General features: G+C 41.7%; 2 protein-coding genes across 2 annotated transcripts; one reads left to right on the plus strand and one right to left on the minus strand.

Annotated features, from left to right (window-relative positions):
- Window positions 1–4,234: 4,234 nt before the first annotated feature.
- Window positions 4,235–8,589, plus strand: hspa5 (heat shock protein 5). The gene is made up of 9 exons (XM_074617375.1): window positions 4,235–4,391; window positions 5,405–5,555; window positions 5,671–5,902; window positions 5,997–6,134; window positions 6,232–6,344; window positions 6,453–6,843; window positions 6,953–7,190; window positions 7,279–7,446; window positions 7,571–8,589. The coding sequence occupies exons 2-9, from the start codon at window positions 5,440–5,442 to the stop codon at window positions 8,140–8,142; spliced, it is 1,968 nt and encodes a 655-aa protein (XP_074473476.1). The 5' UTR covers window positions 4,235–4,391; window positions 5,405–5,439; the 3' UTR covers window positions 8,143–8,589.
- Window positions 8,590–8,861: 272 nt separating this feature from the next.
- rabepk (Rab9 effector protein with kelch motifs) lies at window positions 8,862–14,241 on the minus strand. The gene is made up of 8 exons (XM_074617377.1): window positions 14,020–14,241; window positions 12,409–12,463; window positions 12,170–12,324; window positions 11,783–11,938; window positions 11,338–11,502; window positions 9,584–9,733; window positions 9,275–9,424; window positions 8,862–9,136 (listed from the first exon to the last, which is right to left on the minus strand). The coding sequence occupies exons 2-8, from the start codon at window positions 12,459–12,461 to the stop codon at window positions 8,910–8,912; spliced, it is 1,056 nt and encodes a 351-aa protein (XP_074473478.1). The 5' UTR covers window positions 12,462–12,463; window positions 14,020–14,241; the 3' UTR covers window positions 8,862–8,909.
- Between the last annotated feature and the right edge of the window lie 340 nt (window positions 14,242–14,581).

Below are 14,581 nucleotides of genomic sequence, written 5' to 3' on the forward strand. Positions count from 1 at the left end.
AGAAATATTAGTTTTAAAAAGCAATTCCAATATATTGCATCGTAACCCCTGTATCGTGATACGTCTGTTATCGCCAGATTCTTGCCAATACATAGCCCTGGTGTTTACGATTCTAAAGCGTTCTACATAGATTTCAGAAGTGGCAGACAAAACAATTGTGTGGCTAGTAGAAATGTTCAGTGACCTGCCACAGTGGCACGTGAAGAAAAAACTTAATTTTAGACCCTGTATACAACACAATTCACCCCATTGTGACTTTGTTGTCTTCTTGTCTTTACTTACTATCACTACTTTTCTTGCTTTGTCAAATCTGTCACACTGTAGTTTATGTTCTTATGGGCTTGTTAACTTATTCAATTAACATAGTCTACCCATGAAAGAAATTGGTAACTTTTAAAAAAGGAACAGGTGGATTTATCTTATTAGGGAGGCACCGATCCAACTTTTTCAGTTCTGATACCGATAGCGATACCTGGGCTTTGGGTATCGGCCGATACTGAGTACCAATCCGATGCCAGTGTTTAATTAATAAGCTGTATGCCTCACTGTGTGGAAGAGACTGGGATCATTCTTTTATGTACAAGGCAACACCAGGCTTGACGTAAACATTGCTTTCCTAACTTTGTAAAACAAAATGGGACAAATAAATACAGAGATATACATTTACTGAATTGATATATATTTTTACTTACGCCAAGGCAGAAGGCCTAGGAAGGAGGTTATGTTTTCAACGGCGTTGGTTTGTTGGTTTGTCCGTTTGGAGGATTACTCGTCCGTTATGGATTTGAATGACATTTTTTGGAGGGGTGGGGTGCAGCTTGCGCCATCATTCACGTGTATTTTTGTTTATGTTGAGATCAGCTGTACGTAGCGGAGCAGCGTAAAACACTTCATTCAAACTGGACAGAAACAAAGTAAACCTCCCCTCCATCATCCATTAGATTTTGGCCACAGGCTTTAAGACATGCGCAGTGTAACTGATGACGCGTTCATGACGAGGCACCCTGCCTCTTTCATTCTGCCTGCAGAGAGAGGGACAGAGAGAGAGCGAGGAGTGTAGAAAGGGAGGGGGGGGACACCTGTAGATTCGGGTTTTTTTCACATTAAACTCTGTGAAATTACAGTTGAGTTCGACCACAGCACACTTGGTGATTGTTGGAAAGAGTAACGATGACAGTTTAGGTGAGTTTTACTTTGTTTCTGTCCAGTTAGAATGAAGTGTTTTACGCTGCTCCGCTACGTACAGCTGATCTCAACATAAACAAAAATACACGTGGATGATGGCGCAAGCTGCACGGAGAGGGGGGGGCAATCGTACTCGGGCAGCTTGGAGGAGGTCTGCGCTCTCCGAGTGCCATTTTAGTTAAAATAATAAATTGCACACCAGCAACTTGGTAAGAAATCTTCAAAATTAACAGGAATTACAATTCAAGTGGAAACCTTGTTAATGCAGCAACAAATTGGTCAAAACTTAAACAAAATTGAAATTCCAGTATATAATGTATATAGTATATAAACATAGAGTTGAATTGAATAGATCAGCTCCATTGTCACCGATAACCGATCCAGCGATCCGAGTCAGTATCGATATCGGTACATCCCAAATCTTAATTTTGTTTTTCAGAAATGTGTTTAATTTCTTTTTGCTTGTTGTAATATGTTTAATAGTGCAGTGCTGAGCATCATGCATATCTTGACAGTCTATCACAGGGCTAATACCGATGAACAGGTAAACACTTTAATGATTTTAGTCTCTTATCAACCTTACATGTCATTGGAGAGTTACTTCTGCAGAGCAACTGGCTGATATCCATGTATCACTGGGAAGGTCATGCAAACTCAAAGAAAAATGGACCATATCCAAGATTCAAATTTAGGACCTGTTTACTATGAGGTGCGGTAAAAAAAAATAAAAAATTATAATCATAAAACAATACCATTTACTATTTGTATGAGAAAAAAGGGCTGAATCAATAATGAAATCTGAAAATGCAAGTACTGAAATAAAATGAACTGCATTCAATAAAGTCATTTTTATCTCCATACATTCACACAACCAGATATCAGTTGCTAATTATTAGGTATCTAATATTCTAAGAAAACTAGGGTACTTTTTGTTGAAAAATAAAAAACATCTGTGTCAATTATGAGATGAGAATATATGCAATTTCTCTTTGGACATGGAGAATATGTCAGAAAAATTGTTATCCTAATAATTTCAACTCTTTAAGGAAGGCAAGAAATTCAGAAATCAAAGTATTCTGGTTTGCAGAACACATTATTAGTGGATTTAAATATTGTTGGAAATGAATATTCGCAATGTAAAACAAAACAACAACAAAACAATAATAGTGATTTGGTAAAATACAAAATAATGCAGTCATTCATGTTTTATTATTTAAAAAATAGGGCTTAGGTTGATTGTGATTAATATGTTATTAATATGTGTCTTTCTTGTTGGAGATCACCCATTCTGGCATCTGATCTGTCTTACTTCCTCCAGCATCCAGCCAGCAGTGTTATAGTTCCTCCCTCTAGTGTAGGGAAAAAGAAAAAAACAATGAGTAGCTTGATTAGCATCCAATATTTCAAAGCCAGTGACACGTACGACAAGTAAAAATGTAGACAAGGAACATTGTGAGCCAGGTTGAGTGCAGAATTCTGGATCACGTGTGAGCAACTGCTCTCTCTGGACTTGGATCTAGTTTTGCGACATTATTTAACTTTTGAGTCTAAGAATCATAATTGATTCTATGTATAATTACTCTCAAGTAATGTCTAAATATAGAAAAACAAGTCAGGTCAACACAAGTAACAACCTCAAAAATTATTTCAGTGATTAAAGAAAGTAATTAGTATGTGATGACGTGTCAGAAGCCATGATTTTATTTCAAAATTCTGAGGCCAAAGATATTTCACCTGTTTCAAGTGTCATATTCATCTTTATAGTAATGCAGTGTCTACCTGCCTTATTCTGTCTTGTTTAAATGACAAAAGAAGTAATGTTGGTGTTACTCTGTTATAGAAAATCCCTCAAACAAAAACACTGAATTGTTTCACAGATTTTCTATTTGTATTTTCTTGTCAATTCATGAATTTTCCTGAAACAAAAAATACTTATCTCAGGAGTGTGTAACTTGAAGACAGAATTAAGCCAATCACTGCAATAATATCAATAAAATGACCATTGATTCTACAACATTCTTGAACTGAACTGATTTGCTTTGGCAACAAGTGAATTAATCTCAACCCATTGGCAGATTTTTTCACCACGTCACTGTGTTCCTCATATTTTGCCTGACATGCCAAGTCATAATGATGATAGGCCCACAATTACAACAGAATAGGTGAACATTGTGAAGACAAACACTGATCTGATTCTATATTTACAGTTCTTTCTTAAATATCCTATTTATAGTCATACTTTGGCTGGGGTAAGTCTATACACATTTGAAAGGGTTCATATAGAGTGTACTGTGGCTTTGGCAACCAGTTATCTAACCTTGACCTATTTAGACTTTTGACAGAGACAGAAGATTGTATCAGAGTGTATCAGGTTTTGTTTGATATGGGCTGTAACCTGCTTAACCTACAGTGCACAAAATTATTAAGTCGGCTTCACCTGTGATCAATATATGTGATCACAGAGAAAGTAGTGCCCGTGTTATAACTTGACTTTGCATTTCAAGTTGGATGTGTTAAGCCATAATTGAAAGTGTGTACATTCACTGATCAAACGTCCAGTTTTGAACTCTTCATATTGAACAGTCAATCCAGTTCATCTGATGTAACACTGTGCTCTTAGGCTATGCATATTACACAGGGGTTGCACATGTCTTACTCATTTTAGTGAGTCATTATTACTACTCATGATACCAACACTGCATCTGCACAGTCACACTCCTTGAAACAACAGCAACATGAGAATTAATATCAGTCCAATACATATGGGGGGCATTATTAAAAAAGAAAAACTCCAATGTATATAAAATGTGAAAAATGCACTCTTCTTCCTCAGTCAGTTAGAGTGGCGTGTCATTGCTCCAACTGTGTCCATGAATGCACTTGACAGACAGCCAATGAGCGTCGGCACAGTGGGGCAAAAAGTCGTGACGTCGCCTCGACTCGATGTGTGCAAATCAGCGGCGGACAGCGTGCCGCAACGCACCAATCAGCGCCTTCCAACGAGCAGCCGCTCAGCCAATCAGGGAGCTCCACGACGGGGAAGAAGTGACGGCTTATATATGGAGAGAGCTCGGTTCATTCAACATCACTACACCGAGACAAGCACATAGAGGATAGACTGAGAAGGACAAGACACGCAGCTATAAGAGGCTACCAGTGGAAGCAACGTCAAGGCCGGTCATTCATTGACAAATACTGCGATTAAGGTATGTGTAAACATTGTTTTGAATATGATAATGCGACGTTTCTACAATCATTTTAAGACAGTTTCATTATGATGAAGCCAGCTAAGCTAACGTTTGACGACAGTGATGCATTTAGCAGGAGTTATCATAGCTTTTTTAAATCAGAAGGACAGTCACTGTGATTGTAATACACCATGCAACAATAATGTACTTTTAAGAGCTCATTATGGCAAAGTATTCCCCCCTCGCATGTCTCAACGTGGTTAGCTAGGCTAGACAGCTAGCTACCGGCGGATGGTGAAAAAAAATGTAGGCAGTGTTGCTCCACCCATTTTCTTTCAACGCATATAAGTTATGACATTTTCCTGGTGGTTTTGATTGGTAAAGGCCACACTTCTCATCTGTCATGGATCTGAATCACAGTAAATGACTAGATCTTGTACTACAGCTGGCTGATAGCTACCTTAATTTGGGAGGCATAGAGAGAGCCCCACGTCATGAACGCAAAGCCACGTTTTCCAACATTGTATTTCTTCTCCCCAGATTTCTTTTATAGATCTGAGTTCAAACAAGCAAAGATGAAGCTGTTGTGTAGCTAGCTACCGGCAGATTGGGGGAAAATGTAGGCAGTGTTGCTCCACCCATTTTCTTTCAATGCCTATAGGTTTTGACATTTTCTGGGTGGTTTTGATTGGTAAAGGCCACACTTTCCCATCTATGATGGATTTGAATCACATTAAATGACACATCCAGTACTATGTCACATTAAATCACTCTATTTCCTCATTCACAACGTCTCTTACTAAAAGGCAGGAAAAGGGTATTCAATATAGGCTCTATACACCTACACAACTATACTATGAACTGTGCTTATCTTTGACCTGTTAAAATCTATTATTGCTTGGTACTTTTTCCTCCTAGCTCCAAGCTTCCTCCTAGCTGATAGCTATACCTTAATTTGGGAGGCATAGAGAGAGCCCCACGTCATGAACGCAAAGCCACGTTTTTCTAACATTGTATTTCTTCTCCCCCAGATTTCTTTTATAGATCTGAGTTCAAACAAGCAAAGATGAAGTTGTTGTGGGTTGTAATGCTGGTGGCCGGCACCGTGATAGCCGATGACGACGACAAGAAGGAGAGTGTGGGCACTGTGGTTGGAATCGACCTGGGGACCACCTACTCCTGGTAAGAAAAATAAAAAGTGACATAAGACAGTGTAATGATGCAACATTTTAAATTAAATCGCACTCAGAAATGGTTGGCCTTGTGAGTAATAACTTCTAAAATGTTTTTCCTGTAGTGTTGGAGTGTTCAAGAATGGCCGTGTGGAGATCATCGCCAACGACCAGGGTAACCGCATCACCCCATCATATGTGGCCTTCACCGCCGAGGGTGAGCGTCTGATCGGAGATGCTGCCAAGAACCAGCTGACCTCTAACCCCGAGAACACCGTCTTTGATGCCAAGAGATTGATTGGGCGCAGTTGGGGAGACTCCTCTGTGCAGTCGGACCTCAAGTACTTTCCCTTCAAGGTAAGTTTTGACTCTTCACAGTGAGAAGTAAAAGTTATAGTTGTAAGGTCTAAGTGATTGAGCGAAATTAATATTGATCCATGTTCCTCTTCAGGTGACTGAGAAGAAGAGCAAGCCTCATATTCAGGTTGACATCGGTGGTGGCCAGATGAAGACATTTGCTCCGGAGGAGATCTCTGCCATGGTGCTGACCAAGATGAAGGAGACTGCTGAGGCTTATCTGGGCAAGAAGGTACATAAAACATTAAATAATATATATCAATTTGAGGATATACCACTCCTAAATAAACAATGTATAATTGAATCTAATGTTCTCATCTTTTCTTCAGGTCACACATGCTGTGGTCACTGTCCCCGCCTACTTCAATGATGCCCAGCGCCAAGCCACTAAGGATGCTGGAACCATCGCTGGTCTGAATGTTATGAGAATCATCAATGAGCCGTAAGTGTCTAAAGAAAATAATTTATTCATCTTTGGTCCTTTTTTGAAATTGTGGAAAAAAATTTCCCTCCCTTCCTCTATAATAATCTCATCATTTTTATTCTATAGAACTGCTGCTGCCATTGCTTATGGTCTGGACAAGAGGGACGGCGAGAAGAACATTCTGGTGTTCGATCTGGGCGGTGGCACCTTCGACGTCTCCCTCCTGACCATCGACAACGGTGTGTTTGAAGTGGTGGCCACCAACGGTGACACTCATCTGGGAGGTGAAGACTTCGATCAGCGTGTCATGGAGCACTTCATCAAGCTGTACAAGAAAAAGACCGGCAAAGACGTGCGCAAAGACAACCGCGCTGTGCAGAAGCTGCGTCGTGAGGTCGAGAAGGCAAAGAGGGGGCTGTCCGCTCAGCACCAGGCCCGCATTGAGATTGAGTCCTTCTTTGAGGGAGAAGACTTCTCTGAGACCCTGACCCGTGCCAAGTTTGAAGAGCTCAACATGGTAAGTTACACAACATATCAGTTCAATTGTGTAAAAACAATGGCTATATCACAACTAAAAAAATGATGTTTGACAAGCCTTTTAACCTTGTTTTTTTTTACTTTAACAGGACCTCTTCCGTTCCACCATGAAGCCTGTACAGAAGGTGCTGGAAGACTCTGACCTGAAGAAGCCTGACATTGATGAGATTGTCCTGGTTGGAGGCTCCACCCGTATCCCCAAAATCCAGCAGCTGGTGAAGGAGTTCTTCAATGGCAAAGAGCCCTCTAGGGGTATCAACCCTGACGAGGCTGTGGCATACGGAGCTGCTGTGCAGGCTGGAGTGCTTTCTGGAGAGGAGGACACCGGTGAGCCACCTTCCTCATATCCTATCTGTTCCACTGAACTGAGCCTGCAAATTTGATCTCGTATACTAAACATTTTCCTCTCTTGCAGGTGATCTGGTTCTTCTGGACGTGTGCCCCCTGACACTTGGTATCGAGACTGTCGGAGGAGTGATGACCAAGCTGATCCCCAGGAACACTGTGGTGCCCACAAAGAAATCCCAGATCTTCTCTACAGCCTCTGATAACCAGCCTACTGTCACCATTAAAGTTTATGAAGGTAAGAGTTAACTTGTCAAACATACATTTTAAAAAGGTTTTGAACATGTATCATTAACATTTTCCTTGTATGCAGACAGAAAAATTCAATATTGCACCATCTTAATTATTGATTCTCTCTATAGGTGAGCGTCCTCTGACAAAAGACAACCATCTGCTGGGCACGTTCGACCTGACTGGCATCCCTCCCGCCCCCCGTGGTGTACCACAGATCGAGGTCACCTTTGAGATCGATGTCAACGGTATCCTGCGCGTCACAGCTGAGGACAAAGGCACAGGCAACAAGAATAAGATCACAATCACAAACGACCAGAACCGTCTGACGCCCGAGGATATCGAGCGCATGGTGAACGATGCCGAGCGCTTCGCCGACGAGGACAAGAAGCTGAAGGAGAGGATCGACGCCCGCAACGAGCTGGAGAGCTACGCCTACTCTCTGAAGAACCAGATCGGCGACAAGGAGAAGCTCGGCGGCAAGCTGTCGGATGAGGATAAGGAACTCATCGAGAAGGCGGTAGAGGAGAAAATCGAGTGGATGGAGTCGCACCAGGAAGCCGAGCTGGAAGACTTCCAGGCCAAGAAGAAGGACCTGGAGGAGGTGGTTCAGCCCATCATCAGCAAGCTTTATGGTAGTGCGGGTGCACCCCCACCTGAGGGCGGTGAAGGTGGTGAGCAAGAGGAGAAGGATGAGTTGTAGGCAGGTTTTCAATCAACTCTTCTGTCGCCCCTTGCCTCTCTGATAGCCGCATCTAGATGTGTAAATATTGGACTGATGGGACTCAAATAGTGAGAGGAATGGTTGGTAAGGGGTGGCGATAACAAGCAACCATACTGAATCTTCTGAAAGACTTTAATTTCAGTGTGAGAGGTGTTCTCTTCGCTGGAAGGCGGAGATATTCGTCAGCCCGGATATGAGGCTCGCTGCTGCTGTTCTCAGGCAGTCCTGATGGGGTTCTGTAGTGGGTAGGGAGGGACTTAGTGGGTGGGGTCGGGGGGGAGGGCAGGTGTTTGTGGGTCCATTGAGTGAGGTGTCTGTTTGATCGAAAGCTCGTTATGTTCACAGGCAAAGCTAAAAGTTATTTATTGAATCTGGTCATTGTACTTCTGGAAAGACATTGAAATAAATGTTTGATACAAAATGCTACTTGATTTGTCTCTTTCTGTACGACATTTGGAATAGACCACCAAATGGTTTTATCACTGAATACTATGCACACTTACTTACTTACAAATATTCACCAATGGCTCAAATGATAAACATTTCAGCCTTTTCTCACCATCCAGATTTATGCTTCAGAACTCCAGTGAATTTGCTAAACAGTCCATTTCAGTCTCAACATACACACTTTAAAAAATTAATTGACCTCTTACCACTTTAGGGTTTCCAATAAAATAAAATATGCAATTACTAAGTAGTAATTGACAAACATTTTATTACAACTTGGGTATGTTAATATTACAACATCATGTCACCACAGTCACAATACAGTCATTATGAATGATGCCCTGGGTGTCCATTCCTCCGAATACAAAGGCCAGATTTATTGTCTCTGAGGCTGCTGGGCTGTTGGTTTGCTCCTCATCTCCATTCCCCTCAGCACACACCCTCCAGGGCAATAAACACATGGAGTGGTCTAGGCGGTTAGGTGGCATATCCCCTTCAAACTTCATGAGGACCCATCTACTTTTGTCTGCAAACAGAAGATATAATATTAAGGTATGTTACAAGCTTTTAATAAGTTTTAAAAAATGGCTAAGGTGTTGTGTATGACCTAATGAAGTACAAATATTCAGCCACATATTTTAAGGGCTTTTGAAAAATGATGTACCACTGTTGAATCTGTACATGGAGTTGCCGGCTCCATCTGCAGTCATCCCCCCAAAAATGTAGATGTTCTTGCCCAGCGCCACAGCTGAGTGGGCTGCTACTCCTGGTGGGATGTCTCCTTTGGCCGGCACTTTGTCCCACTTCATGCTCCCTTTAAACAGCACACACATGGTTTGATTTTCTTAAATAAAACAAAAGAAGCTTCCCATAGTTGGGAGGCTCTACATTTCCATCCTGTATGATCATCTGAGATAAATGCAACTGGGAAATAGATAAACTTGTGTTATGATTCAGAAGAGTTCAGGCTTACTTGTGTCAAGACAGTACATATCGTTGTGGAATTTGTCTCCAGCCATGCCTCCATGAATGTAGATCTTTGAACCCACCGCTACGACAACGTGGCCATGTCTGGCTGGTGGGTTTCTGCCTTGTGTTTCTGGTTGGGACCAGGTGGAAGACACTGGGAACACCAACAAATAAAAGCCATCACATATCTGAGGCCCAATAAGACACCTTCAGCGTGTGGATTATGCATTCATTTATGGCGGCTATTAAAAATGTCCAACGCTATTAAATGAGTTGGACTCTAATCTAAATGCCTTTTTTGCAGAAGACAGTTTTGACTTGTCATTGCAGGAAAAACACAGGTGTTGCTGATGACATTAATGATGGCTCTGTTACATAATGTTCCTGTTGCCAATACCAGTGAGTCAGCATGCACAGAAACAGGTCCCTGGCCCTGGCTCACCTAAATGAAGTGCAGCCATTATTAATTAAGGTTATTAGTTACACCTGTACTTTTCCTAGTATGACAGGTCAAAATATCTACTGTGAAGATTTCTCTACAGACTGGATGCTATCACAAGCCTTGCACACCCACACAGGTGTTTCCAATTCCTCTTCTTGAATAGACCTCTGTTCAGGTTGAAGTTGAGAGCGGTTATGTAGGGAATTATGGGAGGTCACCATTTACATTTACAAATATTAAACGTGCAAATTGTCCTGCCGTTAACAGGTGCAACAAAAGAAAGAGGGTGGTCAGGGAGATGTCACTCAAGCACAGTCACAGGGCATTTCTCAAACCACCCGTTACACCCTCTCCCTACCTGCGTCCACTCAGTTTGCGCATTCGTGTGGAGGGTCCGCCATATTTAGCGCCATCCCAAACCAATCAGCGGGAGTGGAAGTGGGCTATCTAACTATCCAATAGCAAGCCTGCATCGATGCCGACTTACTGGCTGCATGCAACGGCGTTTTGTCTTCGTCCACTGAACACGCTCCGTACAAACGTAGTTCTGTGCATCTACCTGTACTAAAATAAACTGCTCAAACTGAGATAGACATTTAATAATGTCATACAGACGTTAATAACTGAAAGGTTACATTGTATTTAGTATCAAATCTACCCTTGCCTGGTCTAGAAATCGGTCGACGCGTTAATTTTTACAGGGAAGATGTTTACAAAAAAAGAAAATAAATGCCACCACAGAAGCATGGGAGTAAGTTTTATTTTTTTTATTTTTAGTTTCTCTGTAAACTGCATATTGTTTTTATTCTTAATACTGTGAACCTTTGCACATCCCCTCCGCTTGATACGAAACCATGGTTACAGCAGTTTCCGTCGGAGAGAGGGAAGTTCGTCCCAGAGCTTGCCGCTGTATTTATACCCTACACCTTAAAGAAGGGTGCTTCATTCAGCTGTGAGTGTGACTACAAACGTACTTCACTCTGTCAAGGAGTGCAAGTGGAGAGGGTCCGGTTTAAGAAAGGCACACAGAATACCAATGCCCACTCAGTCCTGAGAAAGGATCTAATCAGCCAAAATAAGTGAAAGCACAGGGGGTGTGTGGGACCTTTAAATTCCACTTAACATTTGTGCAGCTTGCCATCCATCTCCTTCTGTACCTCTAAAAAAAGCACATTAGGATTTGTCGCACTCTTAAAAGTCACATTTGGTGACTAATTAAATGCATTTGTCGGTAGTATTACAAGATACCTTGTAGAAAGATCTACCGGGTGTTGGAGTTACAATTATGTTAAGCTGGTGGTTAATTAGCCACAAACCTGTATCAAAGACGTGGAGTTTGGGGTCTGAGACAGGTGCAGCTCCTGCTTCCCCACCACAACAGACGTATAGTTTGTCCCCTAGGCAGGCTGAGTTGGTGTGGTACGTCCTGGGACCGGGGGGTTTGCCATTCACCGCTACATTCTTCCAGCGAGACCCACTGTCTGGACACACATGTAAAGAGTGGATCAGAGTGGTTTACAGAAATCTATGGTCACATACTATACAATCAATCCATCTGTCACAACAACATTGGTTACTACATCTACATCTAACGTGACAAACATGTATGATGGAGAGAGTCTCCAACCAAACACTACAGCAGATGATTTCATACAGTAGACCAGCACTTCTTCTCTGAGTGAAGCCGTATTAATCTGCGAAATAACCAGTGCTATGTTACTACTACTACTAGTACTGGGTGAATTTAAATTTGGGATTTACCCGTTAGCTGTATATTCTGGATACAATTGCGATTGCCGCTCTGCTGTGCCCCTCCGAACACCCACAGGCTCTGAGGGCAGCTCTCTGGCACAAAGCTGCAGTGTTCATACCGTGACTCCAAACCCTCCCACTCTGGGATGTCCCATTCATGATTATCTGGTGGAGACAGAGAGGACAAAAATGCAAAGAAAGCCCTGTGATATGAATGTGAAGGGAACACAATAATGACCTACTGCCAAGAACATAACAAATGATGAATGAGTATCACCAATGTGGGGCTGTGACAAGTGACACTGTGCACAATTTTTTAGTGAAAAGCTTATAAAACACAGTTATGCAGATGTCATATCACTGTGCAGATTGTTTGCTGACATATTTTTTTTTTACCTAGATTTATGATATGCGAATGTGAGAAACTGCCGTTGGGGTTGGCTCCCCCAACAATAAAGATCTGTCCTTTTCCTCCATCTCCAGATGGAATAAAGGTGCAGGTGTGACCCACACTAACACCTGGAGCACCTCCCCTGGGTATCAAAGAATACCTGTCGACAACAAAACAATTTCAGCAAGATAAAAAGATACCTCATTACATCACAAGTGCAATTAAATGATCTTAATTTACATACCATATTCCTTCTTTGGGTTTATCTAGAGGGTCGAGTACTGGGAGAAACTCCATGGCTGTCAAAGATATACGAGTGAACCTGGTGTTATTGTTGTTTTATACTTCTTGTCAGGGATCAATCGGTTTCATTTTCAGTGGATAACAAATAGCTGATACACTACTAGCGTTGGTCAGGGTTTTTATTGCTTTTACTCATTATGAAGACCTTTTATGACACTGTGGTGGCAGCAGACATTTTTTATAGAGTGGTTTGCTGGGGCTAGGAAGAGGCTAGACAGAGTGATTGGGAAGGCCAGCTCTGTCCTGGGATGCCCCCTCGACACAGTGGAGGTGGTGGGAGAGAGGAGGATGAGGGCTAAGCTGTCATCCATGATGGAGAAGGACACCCACCCCATGTAGGACACCATCTCAGCACTGGAGAGCTCCTTCAGCGACAGGCTGCTCCACCCAAAGTGTGTGAAGGAGCACTATTGCAGGTCCTTCCTTCCTGCAGCTGTCAGACTCCACAACCACTGGTTGATGATTATATTTTGTATTAATAATCTGAATCTGTAAAGTAACTAAAGTTATTAAATCAATGTAGTGGAGTAAAAAGTACAATATTTCCCTCTGAGATGTAGTGGAGTAGAAGTAGAAAGTATCAGAACATGGAAATACTCAAGTAAAGTACCTCAAAATTGTACTTAAGTACAGTACTTGAGTAAATGTACTTAGTTACTTTCCACCACTGAGTACATGTTATACTGTTGTGTTTTTCTAAGCATTCACTGCTGCTCCTGTTGGAATGAAATCATTGTTGATTATTTAACTGAAAAGTAGTAATGTGTTTTTGATACCTTCACTTTTTTGCATCAAATCATACTGGGATTTTTGCTGAAATTGATTGGATGTGGCACAGCCCCACCAAGAAACATTCCCACCAGACGCCACTGACAACCAGCACTGCTCCCAGTAGACCACTTACACTTACACACCAAGAACTGACAATAACTGCACTATATTGCCTAATGACTGTGCAATATCATTATCATTATTACTACTCAGGTGTAATTCATACTGTGCAATATTTTCAGGTGGAATTTCATTTCATTCTCACTGTGCAATATCATTTTCCACTTGTGCAATTTTGTTAATAGTCTGTTTATTGTCAATACTGTATATACTGCTCCTATTTTTATACTTCCTTCTATTTAAATGGTTCATATTTTGTTACACTTTGTTAAGCTCTTTTTTTTTACTGTGTTAGCTGATGCATCTTGTTTTTTGCGCTATCCCTTTGCTGCTGTACAATGCAAATGTCCCCACTGTGGGACTAATAAAGGAATATCTTATCTTATGATGGTAATAAGTCTAAAGAGGCTGATGGTATCCACAGAAGCACTTAAGCTACGTGAAATCTAGCTACAGTGGAAGCCACCCTAATATTGAGCTGTTTTTTAGTTCCTCTTGTAAACAATTGTTTAAGGGTGGCTTGTAAAACACATTCTACATATTATCTGTGAAATACAGCTTCATTTAGCGACAGTAATGTCACTGAGTTGGGGAACACATTAAGATGCTAACTCTACGTGCTAACTCAAAGTAGCATGTGAAGAATTTCCTCCACACTAACCTGCTCTTCCGGGTGGAGAGAGGAAAGACTTGTCCGTGTCATTTAACTGAGGTCGATCTCCTTTAGCACCAGTTTCTACCGTCCAGTTAATAACAGTAGGTTATTATTGCTGCTACATGAGACTGTCAAGATATAGCTTAGCTTAGCAAAGCCCAACCACAGCACAGCTCTACGTTAACAACAGTACGCAAAAGTTACGTTGGCAACGTTGGTTGATACAAGTTCCAAACGTAGTTGCTATGGTTTAGTGATGGGAATTACGGCTCTTTTTAGTGAGCCAGATCATTTGGCTCAGCTCACCAAGAAGAGCCGGCTCTTTCGGTTCCCAAACGGCTCTTTGTTTTTACCACTTCTGCCTTTTATAATTCAGCCAAATTTAACACTGTTTTGACCTATGATTAGTATGTGTGCACATATATCACTTGAATTATTCAATATAATTATACTAAACCTTATAATTTCCGACTGTCACTCATCTTGTCTGCTATTCGTGCACCACACTCCTCTCTCTCTTTCCCTCCTCCTCTTCCTCCTGCTCTGTACCTGTACACCGCCAGGAGAA

Source organism: Sebastes fasciatus, chromosome 19 (assembly GCF_043250625.1).
Source record: "Sebastes fasciatus isolate fSebFas1 chromosome 19, fSebFas1.pri, whole genome shotgun sequence".
In the NCBI taxonomy this organism is placed as follows: Eukaryota; Metazoa; Chordata; class Actinopteri; order Perciformes; family Sebastidae; genus Sebastes; species Sebastes fasciatus.